This window comes from Primulina eburnea, chromosome 1 (genome assembly GCF_022965805.1).
Source record: "Primulina eburnea isolate SZY01 chromosome 1, ASM2296580v1, whole genome shotgun sequence".
NCBI lineage: Eukaryota > Viridiplantae > Streptophyta > Magnoliopsida > Lamiales > Gesneriaceae > Primulina > Primulina eburnea.
Window position 1 is genome coordinate 60066640 of NC_133101.1, and position 18879 is coordinate 60085518.

Genomic DNA, 18879 nt, shown 5'->3' on the forward strand with positions numbered 1-18879 from the left:
ATTATAAACAATAAAACTATAATCCAAATATATAGATTTCAGATCATCTCCCAAACACAACCTTACTTAATCCTTTTTTATACAACCCATTACCTAATTGGTCAACTGCTTTTTTTATACAACCCATTACCTAATTGGTCAACTGCTTTAATTTGGCATAAATAATTTGATGCGGTAATATAGAAATATCAAGTCAATAATTTCTTTTCCCATTTCTCTCGATCCCATAGTTAAAAAACCAAAATATATACGTCATGTCTTATTTTTGTACATAAAAGACTAATTTTGTCAATTCACAATTGGAAAAAATCGAACCTGATCGGCGATGTCCATGTTAGGTCACACGTCCACTCTCTTAAAATGCTCACATTTTATTGTTGGTCAACGAAGCAAATAATTTGTAACCTATTATTACATGACATTAATTAATTAAATAAATAAATAAAATGTGTGCGTGGAACATGTGAAATTTATTTTGTATTAGGAAGAAGTTAGTCTTTTATTATAAATAAATAATAATATATTAAAATCCGAATGAGGCGATTGAGACTCTCATTTGGAGATCGTGGAACCTGACATTCAACACCTGCTCCGCTCCCCCATCCCGTTATCGATCTTTTTTCCATGTTTACGATTTGAAATTTACAAAAGTTTTCCCTTCATTGATTTTCTTCTTTTGGATTCGCCATTGGGCCTGTAATCTTTCTTTGATTACGGCACGTTAATGTGTCCTGACAGTATCATAGTTTGAGCATGCATTGAATTTCTTCAATGCATGTCGCGAAGATCATCCCATCCCATTATTGGAATTTAGGTTAAATGATTTATGATTGCTCGATCTTCTTCATTAAATAACTTCGATTGACGATTTCCTCCAGTTTTATGGATTGAAGTTTGGGGGAATAGCATGATTCATACCGTTTTGGTCTAAAATCCGAAATTTGTTGAGTAGCGGTGAGAAAAAAGGAAAGCGGATGGATCCCGTTTGGTGTTTTTGCTGATATTCCGTTTGTTGTTGATTATTTTCTTGGTATATGTTGAGTCAGCTGGAAAAGGTGCGTGTTTGGGAAGGAATTTTGGATAAAGCAAAGGAATCCCCAACGTTAATGTAGTACTTGTGTTTTTTATAATATATATATGGAGTGAAACCTATGATAAATTTGATTATTTTGAGGTGAAAAAGACGGAAATAATGGAACTGAATGTGGGGGCTGGTGCTGGGGAGGTTGATGAGACCTCACCGGACATGTTAAAGAACACGCCATCTAATATAAGGAGATTGGCTAATGAGATTGATCAATGTGAAGGCAGGCAGAAATACCTTGCTCGCACTAACAGCCCCTCCGATGGTGGCGATGTTCGGTGGTACTTCTGCAAGGTTCCTTTGGCTGTAAATGGTCAGCACCTATTCATTGAACTTTGAAGGAATTTCTCTTATTTTATCTGGAAATATACCTCAGAAAGTTATTGTGTTTGGATCTTTTTTAATCTGCATTATCTATAGTTTTACTGCTTTCATTTACTTGATTATCCCACAAAGGTTGCTTGTGAGATTTGAATATTGATTGGAGCATCCCAAATTGTGGCCACAGACATAGGGATTGTGTACAGTATATTCAGATGTTATTATCCCATGAATAGCTGATCAAATGACAGATATCAAATTTATCTTGTACTCTTATACGAACTTCTTGTGATCCTGTGGAGATCAAAAGGGTTGAGGGAGATGTGAGGGACATGAAGCAGATGGTATCTGTTTCTGGTTGATTCTATCATGATTGCCTTCACCTTTTTGGCTTCTTTGTCTGTGTGATAAGCACAGGGATCTTCATTTATGTAGATCCTAATATGTAAAGAGGATTTCTTCTTGTAACAAACAATCATTTTAAATAGTGGTAGGTTGGCTAAACTAATAAATAAGTTAGGAATGGCATGCATTAGCATCTGACGTGTAGAAACTCCATTTTAATTAAATTTTTAGGCATATTTCATACATAATAAATTATTATCTTCTTAAAAGCAAAGAAGAAAGAATGAAAAATGTAGACTATACAAATCAAGAGCTTTGATCAATTAATCTAGAGTCAGCCCATGAGTTAGGAAGGCAAAAATCCATGGGCTGGAAGCTAGTTTGCCGGAAATAGTGGAGGCAGCAAAAGGAAGTAGTAGATTCTGAAAGTGTGATTTTATTAATATGCTTTAGGAGCAAGTTCTACTTTAATCAAGTGAAAAAGGAGCCCTGCCATGGTTAAGGAACTTTAAGCTTGTGGCTTGCCGACTGCTGTTTATGCTTTACATGGGACAAGGATACTATGAAGTACTCTTTGAAATTCCCCGATTCTTTAGAAGGAGGAAGCTGTGGTGTTTTAAATAAATTGTGTTTTATGCTATGAATTGTGGGTTCTGAGGCAACTCCTGCTTTTGTGGGCATGCTTACTCGGGAGGAACCTTTTATTAGATCAACTACCTCGAGTGTCCAATCTAAACTACTTATGACCATTATCCATATGCTTAACTTATTGATATAATGAGATTCATACGATAAAAAAGCACATGCTTTGGATGTGTGGTATAACATTATGTGTAATGTCTATTGCTTGCTGTGGCAGAACTTGCTGCGTTAATTCCTCGAACAGAAATTGTGGGAAAAGGTGATTATTTTCGATTTGGTATGAGGGATTCTCTTGCGGTAGAGGCATCTTTTTTGCAGGTAATGCCGTAATGTAATTTTCCTTCTTTTCATTTGTTTTCGTTGCTCAAGTTCTTACTTATGAAAGTGGAAACATGTTGTGTATTCAAAGAATATACAAAAGCATTCATTATTTATAATAAACTTGTTAAAATTACTGAGGTGCTCTTTTGCGTTTTAACAGAGAGAGGACGAGTTGCTTTCAAGTTGGTGGAAAGAGTTTGCTGAGTGTAGTGAAGGTCCAAGGGGGCAGTCTAGTATTATTTCCAGTTCAAATATGCAGATGAAACATTTTTCATCGGAGAGTTCCAAATGGAAGCAGTATGCAACTGAAGAAGATAGAGTTGGTGTCCCTGTAAAGGGAGGGTTGTACGAGGTACTGTTTTCAGTAGTCCTCTTACAGTATTACTGTATAATGGTGGCCGGTAAAGTGAGAAATGTGAGAGCGTTTAGCCGTAACCATTCCTTATTCTCGTCAAAGTAACTAATAGATTTTTAAAATTTCTGTTTATCGGGATGAGAATGTTGGCTGGTATTCTAAAACAATCACATCTACACAACAACCTGGTAAAAAAAAAAGATCTTCTATCTTCAGCTTGGAGTGAGGATGGCTATCAGGCTCCATTGCAGAACCAAGACTAAATTCTGAAATTGCTTTTCAAATTTAAATATGGAACTGGGCATATCATTCGTTGTCATACCCCATACCAAAATGAGGGGCTTAAAAAGATTTGACATGTACTACTCATATTATCAAGGTGTATGTTCTTTTCGAGTGCTCAGTACTTAAAAACTCTAAAATTAAGTTTGTTTGACTTGAGACAACTCTAGAATGGGTGAGTGAGGAGCGTGTGAGTGAGTAGAACATGAGCACATTGGATAGAGCAGTGTTTATATAGCGCGGATTTTTTTTGAGTAGAAACAACTTTTTATTAGATTGAAATTAAGGTTTACAATTGCGGATAAGCAATCCGCAGATTAATTAAAAAGAGTACAAAATAACACCGCCGTTATCACGACCAAACATATTTCCAATCCTTAACTATATCCGAGATAATAAGATATTTATATTCTGTCAATAATACCGACCAACTTGCAACCCTGATTTTTATTTTTTCCCGTACTTCCTCCAGCGACATCGACTTATCTTCAAAAATTCTCGAGTTTCTTTCCAGCCATATCGACCAAAATGTGCAATGAACAATCATAGACCAAAATCTCAAGTGTCTTCTCCCTACATGCCAACTTGGTTTCAACAAAAACATATCTTTTGTCGGCTTCGGAAAAATCCACAGAAAACCCATTTCTTGTAACACCTTCAGCCAGATGCTATAAGAGAATGAACAGTGCAAAAATAAATGATCCTGGTTTTCCTCTTTCATCCGGCAAAGACAACACCAATTCAGGCATAAAGCGCATGCTGTCCACCTTCTTTGCACAGAGTCGCAAGTCTGTAATTTCACCAATGCCACAATCCACGAGAAAACATGAACTTTCGGTGGTACAGGTACATCCCAGATATTCCGGATGAAAGAAAAAGACTCAATATTTGGAAGAATGAAAAATGAGTTATAGAAAGACTGTACAGAAAACAAACCCGAGGAATCCCCCAACCACAATCTAAAGTCCCCAACACCCCGCTGAACCCTAACCGAATCTAGTACCTATCTCCCTCAAATTTCTTCTAAATCTTAAGTCCCAACTGATGACAGAGCTGTCAAGACTAAAAGTCTCAGCTAGAAAATTAGAGATTGGCTTGTTAGTGACAGTAGAAATCAGAAACAAAGAATGAAAACGCTCTTTAAAGGAGACTCCCCCACCCACTCGTCCTCCCAAAAACGAATGATGTTACCCTCTCTGAACACTCCTCTAACCAATTGGTGAAAAGCCGGGAAAGATCGAGAAATGCATTTCCAAGGACTTCTGGACGTCGATTTCTCAGCCAACCCCAAATCCCATCCGTTTTCGTGATAACCATGAAGACTGGTAATAACCTTTTTCCACAGGGTTTTTTTTTCCACCGACCCTCTCCACCACCATTTCCCTAGTAGTGCCTTGTTTCTTAAGCTGATATTTCCCATTCCCAATCCTCCCATATCCTTTGGTTTGCAGACTTGCTCCCATTCACTATATGACATGATTTTCCCCATCGGCGCCCATCCAAAGAAAAATTCCTCATAATTTTCCAATCTTAAGTGCCACATGATTAGGCACTCTTATAACGACATAAAATAATAGGTCGGCATGGAACCAGATCAAAGAACGAGTCCTTATCACCAAGTAATTATGAAGCCGACCTCCCCGGAATAATCTGAAAGAATAAACGTTTTATACACAAAGTTAGTTCCAACTCAGCCAACAAATTTTTGGTACCATCCTTTAAAGAGCAATCCGCCGTGTAAAAAAACCTCCCGAATTCCATGGCCCTCACTGGTTGCCATCACACAAAGGATCAATAAGTATGATAATCCACGCCCAACTTTTTTTTTGCATCCAAATTGCCCTCGGCTAGGATCGTACATCCCTTCGTCCAATCACAAGATATTCATTCCCATCAATTCACTTTTTTCCCAATTTATTTTTAGTCCGGAATGACGGCCAAAGCCATTGAGAATATCCACGATTGCCAACAAATGTTCCAGTGACCTTGCTAAGAATAAAGTATCATCCGCAAAACTGATGGTACTATGGACCTTTTGTCTACCAACCTCAAGGCCTTGTACCAGATCATCTTTTTTTGCCTTGTCAACCATTCTTCCCAACCCATCATAACGCGACGTCCTCGTCGTGGCTTGCCCCTCAATCCACTAGAGCCGAGAGTCTAGAGATGGATCATACAATTTCAAGATGTGGCTTTTGTGATGTAATATCTTGCCCTACAGGTTCAAGAGATGGTTCTCAGCTACGTTGCACTTTACCCTGCATCACACTTATTTGCTATCGGTGGTCATCTCTGATATCATACTGTCAAGCCCTGGGACTAGGCCCGCACTTGTGCGACTGCACAATGAGCCCTTATAGCAATTACATTGTATCCGTCCTTACTTTACGAAAATGGTTAAACTAAATTGGGAGTCTGTTGTAATCTTTATAAAACAGGGATAATACCCATTTTCGTCCTTTTCGTTAACCGCTTTTCCCATTTCAGTCCCTCACAATTTTTGACTGCTTAATTAATCCTTCGTGTTTTCAAAATATTCCCGAATTGGTCCCTACCGTTACCCTCACGTTAAGGTTAACGTTGACTTGTGAAAAACGGTAGACATTAGCGACGGTTTTTCAAAAGCCGTCGCTAATTAGCGTCGCTGCTATTTCCATAAAATAAATTTTAAGTTTTTTTTAAAAAAAATTATTAAAAGTAATTTTTTATTTTATGGAAATATTAAACCGTCGCTAATTAGCGACGGCTATTTAATACCGTCGCTAATTAGCGACGACTTTTTACAAACCGTCGCTAATTAGCGACTGTTTAATATTTCCATAAAATAAAAAATTACTTTTAATAATTTTTTTTTAAAAAAACTTAGAATCAGACTATGCTAATAATATTAATGATCTTAACTAACACTTAAAAATTTACAAAAAATTAAAGCGAAAAAGTTTACCCTAAGTCGAAACTAAAATCGTGTAAGAAAAAAAAATTTTAAGTGTTGTGAAGTGGGGTGTATGAAAATAAAAAGAGAGTATATTTATAGACAGTTTGCTTTATGCTTTTGGTAAAATAGTGACGGTGATTGCAAAACCGTCTATACTTCAAGGTTAATAATATTACCGTCGCAATTAGCGACGGTGTTACCAAAACCCGTCGCAAACTGTCTATAAAAATACTCTCTTTCCATTTATCTACACCACTTCACAACACTTAAAATTTTTCTCTCTTACACGATTTTAGTTTCGACTTAGGGTAAACTTTTTCGCTTTAATTTTTTGTAAATTTTTAAGTGTTAGTTAAGATCATTAATATTGTTAGCATAGTCTGATTCTAAGTTTTTTTTTAAATTATTAAAATTAATTTTTTTTATTTTATGAAAATATTAAACCGTCGCTAATTAGCGACGAAGTTTTGAAAACCCGTCGCTAATGTCAAGTCAACGTTAACTTTCACATCAGGATAACGGTAGGGACCAATTTGGGAATATTTTGAAAATATGAAGGATTAATTAAGCAGTCAAAAATCATGAAGGACTGAAATGAGAAAAGCGGTTAACGAAAAGGACGAAAATGGGTATTATCCCTTATAAAACATTTTAAACTTTCATTTCAACTAATGTGAGACGAGTGTATCACATTCGTTTTTCTCCAATGTTTTTTGAATGGACAGGTTATTTCAAGGTTAAAAGATTTCATCAGTTTTATAAAGGTAAAGGGCCTCTTCGAGAGAGATATCAAATCTTAGCTCTTGACTGATGGATAAGAATAACAGCAATCCTTCTTTTTTAGAAAATTAAGTATAATGCAATTCTTTACAGTTCTCCTATCAGGCACTTTAATGCAAACTATGATTTGTTTTTCTATCAACCATACTTAAAACTGTGGAGAATAAAGTTAATGTGGCTGGAGAGCTGGGCTAGTATTAGACAACATTTAGTTTGGAAAATAGTATTATTGTCTCATTGTGATTCTTGCATTTGAACTTGCTGCAGTTTTTCACATCTGCACTATTAGTTTTCCAGTCTCGTTACTTTTCCATTCATCAAATTATCCAAGAAAAGGACGTGGCTTTCATCTTGTATAATATGTTGCAATACGCTGAAGTTTGTCATTGAAACATTAACCATGCATTTATAAGTTATAACTACAATATGTTATTTAGGATAAGTGATCCTCGAGTGTTGTTTGCATATGGATATCCTATCGAGCTTTTATATGAACAACGACTAATTCCTACATCGTTGAAGGAATTTTGTAAATTAGTATTTTTGGTGAAACAATGCGGACATTTCAAATGATGAAGGGATTCTATATCCAGATTAAATACTTGGTCTTCAGTATTCTTTAAACAAAAATCTCTCGTGGTTTTTATTTACTGCATATTAAGACTAAGTGTAATATTCTGCCTTTGTTATCTTGCACGAGAAAAAATTTACCCTACTAAAAATTGTTTTAACTTATTTACTCCATGGGAAAAAATCTTGGGGTAATTTTGTTTCTGAAAGTCATACCATTACCATCATGCCTTTGTCAAGGCTCGCACAAGATAATTGATCCTGCTAAATTTTTTTCTCATACACACATTTTGATGAGATGTGGATGTGCTAGTTGTCGTTAATGAAAAATAATATAACTAACATTTTCTGACATCACTAGCCTGATATATCGAATTAACTTGTGTTTGTTTTTGATGCAAATAGTTTGGTATGAAGCCAATGTTATGACCTAAATTATGGACACTTTAATGGGGTGACTGATGGGTTGATTGTTAAGATTCAGAACATTTTAAATTTGAGGCTCGTTAAAGAGATCCTCTTTATATCTTGATTTTAAAGCTCGTTGGGAGAGAACATTAGATCTTATAAGACAAGATTGTGAATAATTTTTTTATATCCTTTATTGATTCGATCCTTCAATATATAGGAGAATCCATTGATTTAAAAGATAAATAGATTCAATCCTCCAAAATAAAGATCACCTTATCCTAACTAAATATAAAAAGATAATCATATCCTAAAATATACTGTATCCGAACTCACAATCCTATGAGAATTATCTCATCCATTCAACCTACAAATAATCAAATAAAAGATATCAATCAGCTTAAAATCATATTTTATTTGGATTTCCACAGTCAAATCTTCTTGGTAAGCCAAGGAGCCCATGACAATCGAGCTGTTGATGAATTTTCTAGGTGTTTGTATTTGCAATCTATTGGGAACTCCCTACATTCAGTTCACTTTCCAGAAGAAAGTTGCTTGCGCTTCTCTCCTGTGCTTCAGAATGTATTTCTCAATACTTTTCCAAGCCTTGATCATGTCTGTTTTCTTCAAACTAGGACCCCCACATCATGTATGCATCAGCTCTCTGTCAAAACCACAATATTTCTGATAGCCTTATTTTGCAGGTAGATTTGGCCAAGAGACATTGTTTTCCTGTTTATTGGAATGGTGAGAATCGGCGTGTGTTACGAGGTCACTGGTTTGCTCGTAAAGGTGGTCTTGACTGGCTTCCACTACGTGAAGATATTTCTGAGCAACTGGAATATGCATATCGCAGTCAGGTTCCAAAATTCTATCTTTTGATTCTATTACTAGATGGTCCTCTTTATTGTTCTTCAACTACCTATTTCTTTCTTGTTCTCGAGTTTCTTGAGTTCAGGAGCATAATTATTGTCATTTAGGGCGTTTTTTGTTGACCTAATAAGAGGAGGATAGATAAACACTGATCCCTCATCACATGTATGCTTCACATTTTCATTTCCTTCAATAAATACATGGGCTGTTGTTCGTAAATTGTATATTTTGTTGACAAAATATCTCACCATATTGGTGAGTTGTTTTTTGTCGGAGCTACAATAGACTGAATTAAATGGTAAATTACTTGGCTTCCGCTCATTTTATTTCTCATGGAACCATTTGTAGATTTTGGAGGAATGATTATAAATGTGTAAATGTGATTTACATTTAATCATGCAAACAAACAGTTGACTAAATGTCTCATACATTTACTTAACTTGTTACCAAACCTTTTATCATATGACTATATATCACTCTCTTATCTTACCAACCCCATAAAACACACCTTTAAACTAAGAGTCTTCGTCTGATTTTGTCCTTCTTTCGGGGATAATGTGTTAAGCCTTCAATCAATTTATGACGTGGTTTTTCATTATTGTTTTTTCATATTTTTGGGTTTGGGCTTTAAGTCTTTGAATTAGGGTGTATTAACTTTCAAAAGACTAATACATGAAGCTGGGTGCCATGTTTTCAGGTTTGGCATAGAAGGACCTTTCAACCATCAGGTCTCTTTGCCGCTCGTGTTGATTTACAAGGCTCAACCACGGTACGATCCTCTTCATTTATTGATGGTTATTTTTCATTGTTATTAAATTGAAATTGTCTTTTACACACTTTCTGGTTGCAGGGGTTGCACGCCATTTTCACCGGGGAAGATGACACATGGGAATCTTGGCTAAATGTTGATGCTTCCGGGATTTCAAGTGTTATAGGTTTTGGAGGGAACAACATTAAGCTAAGACGAGGATATGCTTCCCCTCAATCAAAAAAACCAACTCAAGTATTGTTTTGCAGTTATAACTGTTGTTTTATGAACAAATATGCCATTTCCATGCGAAGTAGAGAACTTAGGTTAAGTGGACATTATTGAAGCATTTTTATCACCGCAACCATCGATCCTTTTAGTGATTACTAAATGTAATATAATGAACTAAATCATATCTGATTATTCGACATGAACTCGAATACAAACTTGTCAAAGTTGAGATATTTGATATTGTTATTTTATACGCGTAAATTTATATATTATTTCTGAACTACAAGTTTGCAACATTTGCATGGATATAAAATTAATGTGAAAGTGTGAGCTTTTTTTCCTATCAAAATAGAGGCATTATAAAGAGGTGTTGGACTTTTTGTGGATATCTTTGACTATGCTGGCTTTTCTGTTTCTTACTCCCAAAACTGTCAGAAAGTTTCATTCTAAAAATCCACAGTAGAATTTTTCATCTCTATAACTTTTGTAAGAAGTGAACATATAGGATGTCTTGATGAATTGAGTTTATACCTCTTTCTTGTTCTCAGAAATGAAAATGAAAAGCACCATGCATTTTGTCTTCCATATTTCAGGATGAATTACGTCAAGAGAAGGAGGAGGAAATGGACGATTACTGTTCGCAGGTACGCCAAACAATGTTGAGGAGTAGTTATATGTTCTGACATGTTTTGATAGTTCTGATGTATATTCAATCAGATAAATGATTTTCCTGGACTAGGTAATTAAAAGTCTATTGATATTGATTATTGGTTCCCATCCTACTCTGAATTATTAGTTATCATGGTGATTAATGGAATTGACTTATGTGGTGAAGATTGCACTTCTTGTATGCTGCATTTTGTGTCCTTGAAATTCTTATTCTCACTGTGAAATAGCAGAGTCGATAAATTATCTTTGAATTTGACTCTTTTGTCTTTTACCCTGATGTGTCTTCTAAGACTGAAAGACCTTAGAGAGAAGTTTGGCAGATTTCTCATCATATATCCTCTAACTTTTAGTTTATTTTCCTTTTTCACATCATGGCTATCTTATATTCTCATTCTCAGGATTTTCAACATCGACAGTCGGATGGCAAGAATTTCTGATGATAATTGCTTCAGTTGAAAAACTTGGTGATAAATGAGAAATAATGTGTATCTTGTCAGTCTGTGCTGACTTTTTTTACATGCTGGATCTGTTTTCAAGTTGTTCAAAGACAAAGACGCTGATAAAAATAGTTAAATGTGTATCAAATCATTGGCTCATATTATTTTTTTAGGTATGTGTTGCTACTTGTGACTTGTCGGTCTGCTCATGAGTGTTTCTGAAATGAAGTTGTTTTTTTTTTACTTGATGGTTCTTTAATTGTAGATTTGAATGTAAATATATTGGAGCTTTTGACTTTGGTGTGTATTGCTCTATTTTCTGAAGTTTGATAAAAATTCTTGTATATTCTGATTTCAACCTGGCAGTTACCTAGCCTTCCTGTTTTTTTCTTTTATATTTCCTCTCACATTTAGTGATGATTATAAAATTTCAGAGTTAGAACCTGCCAAGTTACGAGTAGTAAACTACTTTCTTTTGTCGTAGGTTCCTGTTCGACATCTAGTATTTGTGATTCATGGTATTGGTCAAAGGCTGGAGAAGTCTAATTTGGTAGATGATGTTGCAACTCATCGACACGTAACGGAAAGGCTCGCCGAAAGACACCTAACTTCTCACCAACGTGGCACCCAAAGAGTCATTTTTATACCATGCCAGGTCTGGTTCACTCAATAACATTGTAAAGTTATGTGGACCTTTTTGTTTTTTATGGATTGGCGTATGTCCTATGGTTCTTCCATTTGTCCTCCTTTGATGTAAGACAAGTTTTAGAATGTATTCCCAGAACAAAAAACGGAAGAATGACAGCTGGGATTTTCATGATGCCAATAGCTGAAAATCTACAGAAACTTTATTACGAAAAGCTCAGAGTATGGTAATGATGGGTAAAGTGGGTTATCAGACTAAGGACTATATGATGGTTGTTTCAGTGTTGCAGAGGGTAATACTAAAATATATATATATAGAGAGAGAGAGAAAGCAACAGTCTTTATAAAGTTCAATGTCAGAGCTTCCTGAGCCCAGGATTAAGAAACCTAGTTGTTTTTAACTTAAAAGAAGTATTTTGGGGAGACAAATGGCTGTATTTACCAGAATTATCAATCTTTTGTATACCATTATTATTTCCTGATTTCTCTGCTAAGATGTAATCCACATTCTTGTTCATTCTTTGATCATTTCATTTTATGAAAGCAATGGGATTATTGTGGGGTATTAATAAAAGATATCAGTGGCCACTTGAAGAAGGTATTGTCAACGAGGTAAACCAAATAACTTAGTGGTGAAAATGCTTGCTTGGCTGCCTCTCGCTGTTGATCTCAAGTAGTGAAGTAGTAAATAATGTGATCTCTTTTGGTGACCCTCAACCACTAGTTGTATTGGGTTGTCAGAAGTTCTGCCATTTATGAGGATTCTCGTGCATGACTTTGCTGTTTATTTACTGCGGAGGGATTTTCTAATCGTAGAACCTTTTACTAAGGTAGATTTAGGTTTCATTCAAGGGCATTGCTTTGTGGAGATTATTGTAAGTCCGTTACTGGTTATTTACTTCAGTTGAATTTTATTTTGTGTTAACTGGCTACCTGATGGGTAACTATCGGGCTGCTGGCTGTGAATTTGGAATTTGCTGACGTTCTGTATTTTAAATACTTATGTTTCTTGTGATTTATCTTATGGTGTCTATTCAACTCCGTGATCATCATGCGCTCCTTTTTGTTCCTTGTCTTTTTTCCAGTGGCGGAAGGGCTTGACGCTTGGTGGTGAAGCTTCAGTTGAAAAAATCACCTTAGATGGCGTCCGAGGGCTGCGTACGATGTTGAGTGCGACTGTTCATGACATATTATACTACATGAGCCCTGTTCATTGTCAGGACATTATTGACTCGGTACCCCCTCATTTAATCACTTTTGTTTGTAGCACCTTGCAAGTCTTGAATGTCTCTTATTTCTTTTCATGTCTTGATGATACTCTTGTATTAATCTGAAAGTCTTGTCTTGTTCATCCTCTGAAAACCGTATCAGGATCTCACACTTGCAGTCATATCATATAAGGAGTTGTTATATCTATCTTTTCATGGTGGTTGTTTAATTATCATTGATCACTTGTCAAGGTACTAGTTTGATGAATCATATGCCAACCTGAGCAAGAACCTAAAAAATGAGGGGTTTGCTCTTTTTATTTTATATTTATTTTCTTTTAGCTTGGTGAATGTTACTTTTAAAATACATGTGCCCTTTTTTCTGCACCAAAACATGGATTTGTTTTGATTTGAATCGGACAGTAAGGGGGCTATGTGCAAGAGAGGAAAACCAAAAGGTGGAAATAATAAATTTGTGTGTTTGTAAACAAGGAGATGAGTGTTGGCCGGGTCTATTTTTACAGCAGGATGTGAGTGCCATAACTAAAAACTTGGTGCTCCGTACTATCCTAAAACCCCCTGAAACCCACACCCACATCACCTTCAGTCCCCATATTCCCCTTCATGCTACTTGACGATTGTAATCATAAATATTGATTTTCATGTTCTCATTGAACTGGCAAGATCATTACTTGCCAAAAAAATTCAAATTTTTTATTCCTTTTCATCAGTCAAATAACCATCTTATTCTTTCTATTTGATCGATGATATCTGTTAACAAATGTGTCTAGGGCAATTGTTAATTTGTAAAGTGTTTGCATCTTGTTCAGGTATCCAATCAACTTAATAGATTGTATTTGAAGTTCTTAAAGAGGAATCCTGGTTATGATGGAAAGGTACTGAGGCAAAAAACAAAAAGAAAGCTGCCAATTTAATTTGAGCATAATAAGCTGACATTAAAACTTTTTGTTAGACTGAATTGTCCAATTTTAAATCTACTTTGTAGGTTTCCCTGTATGGTCACTCTTTGGGAAGTGTTCTAGCTTATGATATCCTTTGTCATCAAGAAAAGTTGTATTCAAATTTCCCGATGGAGTGGATGTACAAAGAACGACGAAATGAGGCAAATTATTCTATCAGGAATAATATATCTTCTGACTGTAATTTCATGTCAAATATAGGGGATGAGAGATCTGAGAATGTTGATATTGAGAGCATTGTTGGCCATGTGGATAACCAAGATATTGTGGAAGAATCTATGCAGGGATCATGTATTCCATTGGGACCTCCTGCATTATCGGTTTCTGATGAATCCAATACCACAGATATTGATTACCAGAAAACAAATGATGCCTTGTCCTCAGATGAAAATGTTAACTATTCTTTTGGCAATTCGAATCTCATGGGCTCCTATAAAAGTTATATGGTAGATGACCCTAATATCATGAGCAGTGAGGTTGTGCTGTGTGATGGTGATAAAGATGATGAGGATATCTTTGATAATGATAAAGATGAAGCAATTAAATTAATGAAGGAAGAGGTGGTTCCTTTGACTATTCTTTGAGTTTCTTATTCTGGTATACTGTTTGACATTCTTGCCACTCACTTGAGTTCCAGATTCGTTTGCTAAAGGCAAAAATAAAAAAAATTGAAGCTGAATGTGCTAATGATGGTATGGGCTGTGTGATTGAAGATGATGTAAACATTCTTTTTGGACTGTAGTTGTTCAGTTCTGGAAGTTCTGATTGTTTATATGTTTGTGTCTGATGCAAAGAGTTACCAGAGAATGCTAAAAAGACTACCGCAGCTGTGAGTCAATCTGATTACAAGAATGTTCGGCCAGAGCTTGAAGATTCCTTGAAGAATTACACTCCTCTAATAAGATACACAAAGTTAGAATTTGAGGTAAATTTCTCTCATTTTTTGTTGTTTGCTATCTGGTCAGTAGCTTGTATAAGCCATGCACGAGTTTGCATCGTAACCTACAGAATGCATTTGATATGGAGCACTTAATTCACCATGCATGTCGGATTTTAGTCAGAAGTTATAATTAGTAAAAATTTCATTTAGATCCAATGCGTCTTCAGACATTAAGCCTCATCAATATTTGACCGTCTCCAGTGAATGGGATTTAGCCATGGATCTCTTCGGTGGTTTGTCCCTCGGGTTCTTTGCTCTCCATTTTGTAGCACTTTACTCCACATAGTAATTTGTTTACCACAAGTCCTAGGCTGCTTGCTCTGATATCTATTATTGTGGCATTGGTCTTTGATCCTATTGGAGGCAAGAAAATTGAGCTGGTGAAACTTGAAAATGGGCTCTTACACCCCTTGCTGGATATTCTATATTTGCACAAGATTTCTTAGCCAAAACAGTATTAAGTAGGCCATCTTCCCATTTCAATTTCATGTGAAATGGAGTATCACTCTAGTTTCTCGCGGATAAGCCACAACTTCTTGTCTCATATCTCTGTGACCAATGATTTTGTCGTACACCCACTTTACATGCCTCTTTATAATATCATATCACCATCATCTTTCTTTTTTTATGCAACTTATGCACAGGCTATATAAGCTTATACACAAGGATTTTTATTTCAGGTTGACACATTTTTTGCTGTTGGGTCTCCTCTTGGAGTGTTTCTTTCCCTTCGTAATATTCGCATTGGAATTGGTAATAACTAAGACCTAATACTTGCATGCGCCTATTTTAGTTTTTGTCATTTTTCCCATGTTTTGAAGAGCTAGGAATCTTGAAGCTCTGGGAAAGAATCATTTCTTACTTCAAAATAATATCTTTTAAGACTCCATTTGGTTGCAGGGAAAAGCAGTAACTAAGATCTTAATTGAATGAAATACAGGTTCTCTGGATTCTGTTCTGTAGATCCGGTCGGTTCGTTCGAGAACCATTATGGGTCCGGTCCAGAACAAGCCCATAAATCGTTTTAGCTGTCAAATCGGTCGCACCGGCCATGTGAACCAGTTAAAAACCGGTCCAACCGGTTCAACCTTTAAATTTTTTTTTAGAATTTGATTATTTCTTATATCCCTTTCAAAAAAATTTATTTTTTACATTTAAAATTTCGTTTTTTGGTGTTTTATATTTATATATATATATATATATATATATATATATTATGATTTGATTATATGTATATTATTTAGATTTTAAACTTTGGAATTTTTTTAATTATTATTTATGTACACATTTAAGATATTTTGGTTTAAAATATATTATATATTATATTATTATTTTATATAATATAATAGTGTTTCGATCCGACCGTTTGCTTGAACCATGTTTTTTAAAGTAGCCCGGTTTGGTTATGAAAACATTGTTGTAGATAAAATAGCGAAGCTGTCTTAATTTCTCATTTTTTTGAAGTTAGACTGGTTTGATCAATAGAGAACTACTTTTGAAGATGTCTTGATTTCTCTTTAGTTTTTTGTCCATTCTATTTATCAATTGAGCTTGTGATTGTTGTGTAAGATACTTTCTACTGTTTGGATTCTAGGCGAAGGGAAAGAATACTGGGGAGAGGAAAACATAAACGAGGAGATGCCAGCATGTCAGCGAATGTTTAACATCTTTCATCCTTATGATCCTGTGGCATATAGGTCCGTCTTGTACAGCTATGAACAGGATTATTCATGAATAAATTCTAATTAATCGGATAAATTAAATTCCTTTCAGAATAGAACCACTGATCTGTAAAGAATTTATACACAAACGGGCAGTTATTATCCCTTACCACAGAGGTGGGAAGCGGCTGTATGTTGGGTTTCAGGTTGGTGCATTAGAAAGTCCGAAATGGTTTATGATCTGCATTCTTTCATTATGAAACCAAAAGGTTGTGATTACTGATAACTAATAATGCCACTTGATGTACTGATACAATGTCACTCAGGAATTCAGGGAAGGATTGGCTTCACATTCTAAGTCTATGGTGGGTCACATGAGCGCTATTCAGGTAGGTAGATTTGTCTATTGATGCTCCGTTGATGATGATTTGTGTTATTTCCCTTTTGTATTTTATCCCCTCTTGACTGATGTAACCTTGGTAGAAACAAATCAAATTTTTTTTTCTCTTACCGATATATATTGTGTCGCACACACATATATAGGTTACGTTATCACCATCAGTATTATTTATATGGAGTAAAGATTATGTCTGCCTGGTATTGATACTCGGGGAATCCACTTTGTTCAATTGGTTAACCATTTAGGAAGCATTAACCGGTTTTGTTTGTGTATATTCCTTTAAAACATTAAAGATCGATATAAAGTTTGAACATGTGAGAAACAGTTCTTGCTCAAATAATTGTGCAGTCTTCTGTTTTTGTGATAAATTAGAAATCGACACGGATGAATAGAGCACGTATAAATTGTTACTTTTCCAGACATAATTGCTGTGATTATACTTTCTTATATTTTATTGGGGAGTACAAAGCTGATTTTGGATGGCATAAAATAATAGGTTTCTTCTTTGACTTGATGAGATTATTGCTTGTAAAATTCTCATCGTTAGTGTTTGAGTATATAGGTAAGTGCAATTATACAAGCGGATTTTATTATTTTCTGTCATTCTGTGGATTGTATCATGTTGTCACAAGTCAGCATATTCCTGTTTTGTTTGTAAATGATTAATATGTAAAATAGACTTAACTGTTATATTACCTACAAGTCTTATTTTTGCTTAGGTTAAAGTGCTTACACTCTGCCAATCAAGAAGTGAAAATGCCCATTGTGGTAAGCATTCTTTCTATGGTTCAATTCCTACATATTGTTTGCTGTTATTCATGCAATAGAGGCTGGAAGACTTTCATACACTGAAGGATTTAGAATATCTCATGCAGAGGAAGGTGAACATATCCAAGAGAAGGAAGAGAGATCATATGGCTCGATTATGATGGAGAAGCTAACAGGAAGTGGAGATGGGCAAATTGATCATGTTTTACAAGTATGTGCTCTTCCTTTGATTATATATTCTAGAGCAATTGTTACATCTTTAGGCATGTTTTGTAATTTGCTGATTATACCAGTTCAAACCTCAGGTATGTTCTCTACTTGGCTGATTATTTTTTTCTCTATGGCTTTTACTGATGCAGGATAAAACCTTTCGCCACCCATATGTATCGGCTATTGGGGCACATACGTAAGCGCACCTTTTCGATTATAACCTATCAAATTTCATTTAGATCACTGTTGGGTTCCGTGCTTTGGCAGCTTGTTGTACTGAGTGCTGAACTTTTAACTTCGAATGATTATTTCTTCACAGAAACTATTGGAGAGATAACGATACCGTTCTTTTCATGTTAAAGCACTTATATCGTGATATACCAGATGAACCTTCCTTACCAAGTGAGCAACACCCAAAAGACGAGAGTATCACGAAGGGCTGGTCCGATCCTAGGGAATTGGCTGATGAAGAACTCCCTTTGACCTTTGGTGATACCGTGCTGATAAAAAATTTCTCCCGAAGAGCAAAGAAAATTATGAGTGACTGAACGATATCATTTCACGTCTGTCACGTGCAGAAATAATTTGTTTCTCGACAATACATTCAGCTTTGCCCAAATTTGTAGCCATGTGTAAGAGGAAATTTGTGGAACAAACAAGGAACAACTGATGTGTGTCATACAAATGTCGGCTCGATCAGTCGAAATCAGCTAGGTATATTTTGTTCTTCTGAAGTGTTACGGCAGCAAATTGAAAGTGGGATTCAGCATCAAAAAATTATAGTTCGTTTGCCCCAAAAAAAAAAACATTTAGGTGTTGTGAAGCAAACAAAAAAAGTGTGTGAAGGGCAACATGCGGTTACGCACATTGTTAATGATACTACACCTTTCACCTTCTCCTTAAGTGTATAATTGATTTTTACCAATGCTACTTTCGTATCATGTTATTTGGCAGATTCTTATTATTACGTAGCTGTTCTCGAACTGAGTTCTACTAATATAATACCATCATACCTGTGGCTCAAATCTATTGTTAAATCATTCAAACTCGAGAATGAAAATGGTTC

At 35.5% G+C, this 18879-nt stretch overlaps 1 protein-coding gene across 2 annotated transcripts; it reads left to right on the forward strand.

Moving 5' to 3' along the window:
* The first annotated feature begins 535 nt into the window (after positions 1 to 535).
* Positions 536 to 18774, forward strand: LOC140835823 (phospholipase SGR2-like). Of its 2 annotated transcripts, XM_073201236.1 has the most exons (21): positions 537 to 1397; positions 2610 to 2710; positions 2874 to 3065; positions 8748 to 8903; positions 9614 to 9685; positions 9767 to 9919; positions 10489 to 10539; positions 11486 to 11656; positions 12732 to 12881; positions 13685 to 13750; positions 13861 to 14394; positions 14472 to 14526; positions 14629 to 14759; positions 15455 to 15527; positions 16369 to 16471; positions 16548 to 16641; positions 16762 to 16824; positions 17555 to 17603; positions 17711 to 17814; positions 17963 to 18009; positions 18133 to 18774. In XM_073201236.1, the coding sequence occupies exons 1-21, from the start codon at positions 1193 to 1195 to the stop codon at positions 18359 to 18361; spliced, it is 2799 nt and encodes a 932-aa protein (XP_073057337.1). In that variant the 5' UTR covers positions 537 to 1192; the 3' UTR covers positions 18362 to 18774. The 2 variants fall into 2 exon arrangements, with proteins under 2 accessions (XP_073057341.1, XP_073057337.1); XM_073201240.1 differs by lacking the exons at positions 17963 to 18009; positions 18133 to 18774 and having other exon boundaries at positions 536 to 1397; positions 17697 to 17815.
* Positions 18775 to 18879: the final 105 nt, after the last annotated feature.

Excerpts from the sequence above, each read along its gene's own strand:
- LOC140835823 (XM_073201236.1), top strand. The coding sequence starts at position 1,193 with ATGGAACTGAATGTGGGGGCTGGTGCTGGGGAGGTTGATGAGACCTCA. Across the intron at positions 16,642-16,761 it reads GGCTGTATGTTGGGTTTCAG|GAATTCAGGGAAGGATTGGC; the intron begins GTTGGTGCATTA and ends AATGTCACTCAG. Across the intron at positions 18,010-18,132 it reads TCGGCTATTGGGGCACATAC|AAACTATTGGAGAGATAACG; the intron begins GTAAGCGCACCT and ends ATTTCTTCACAG.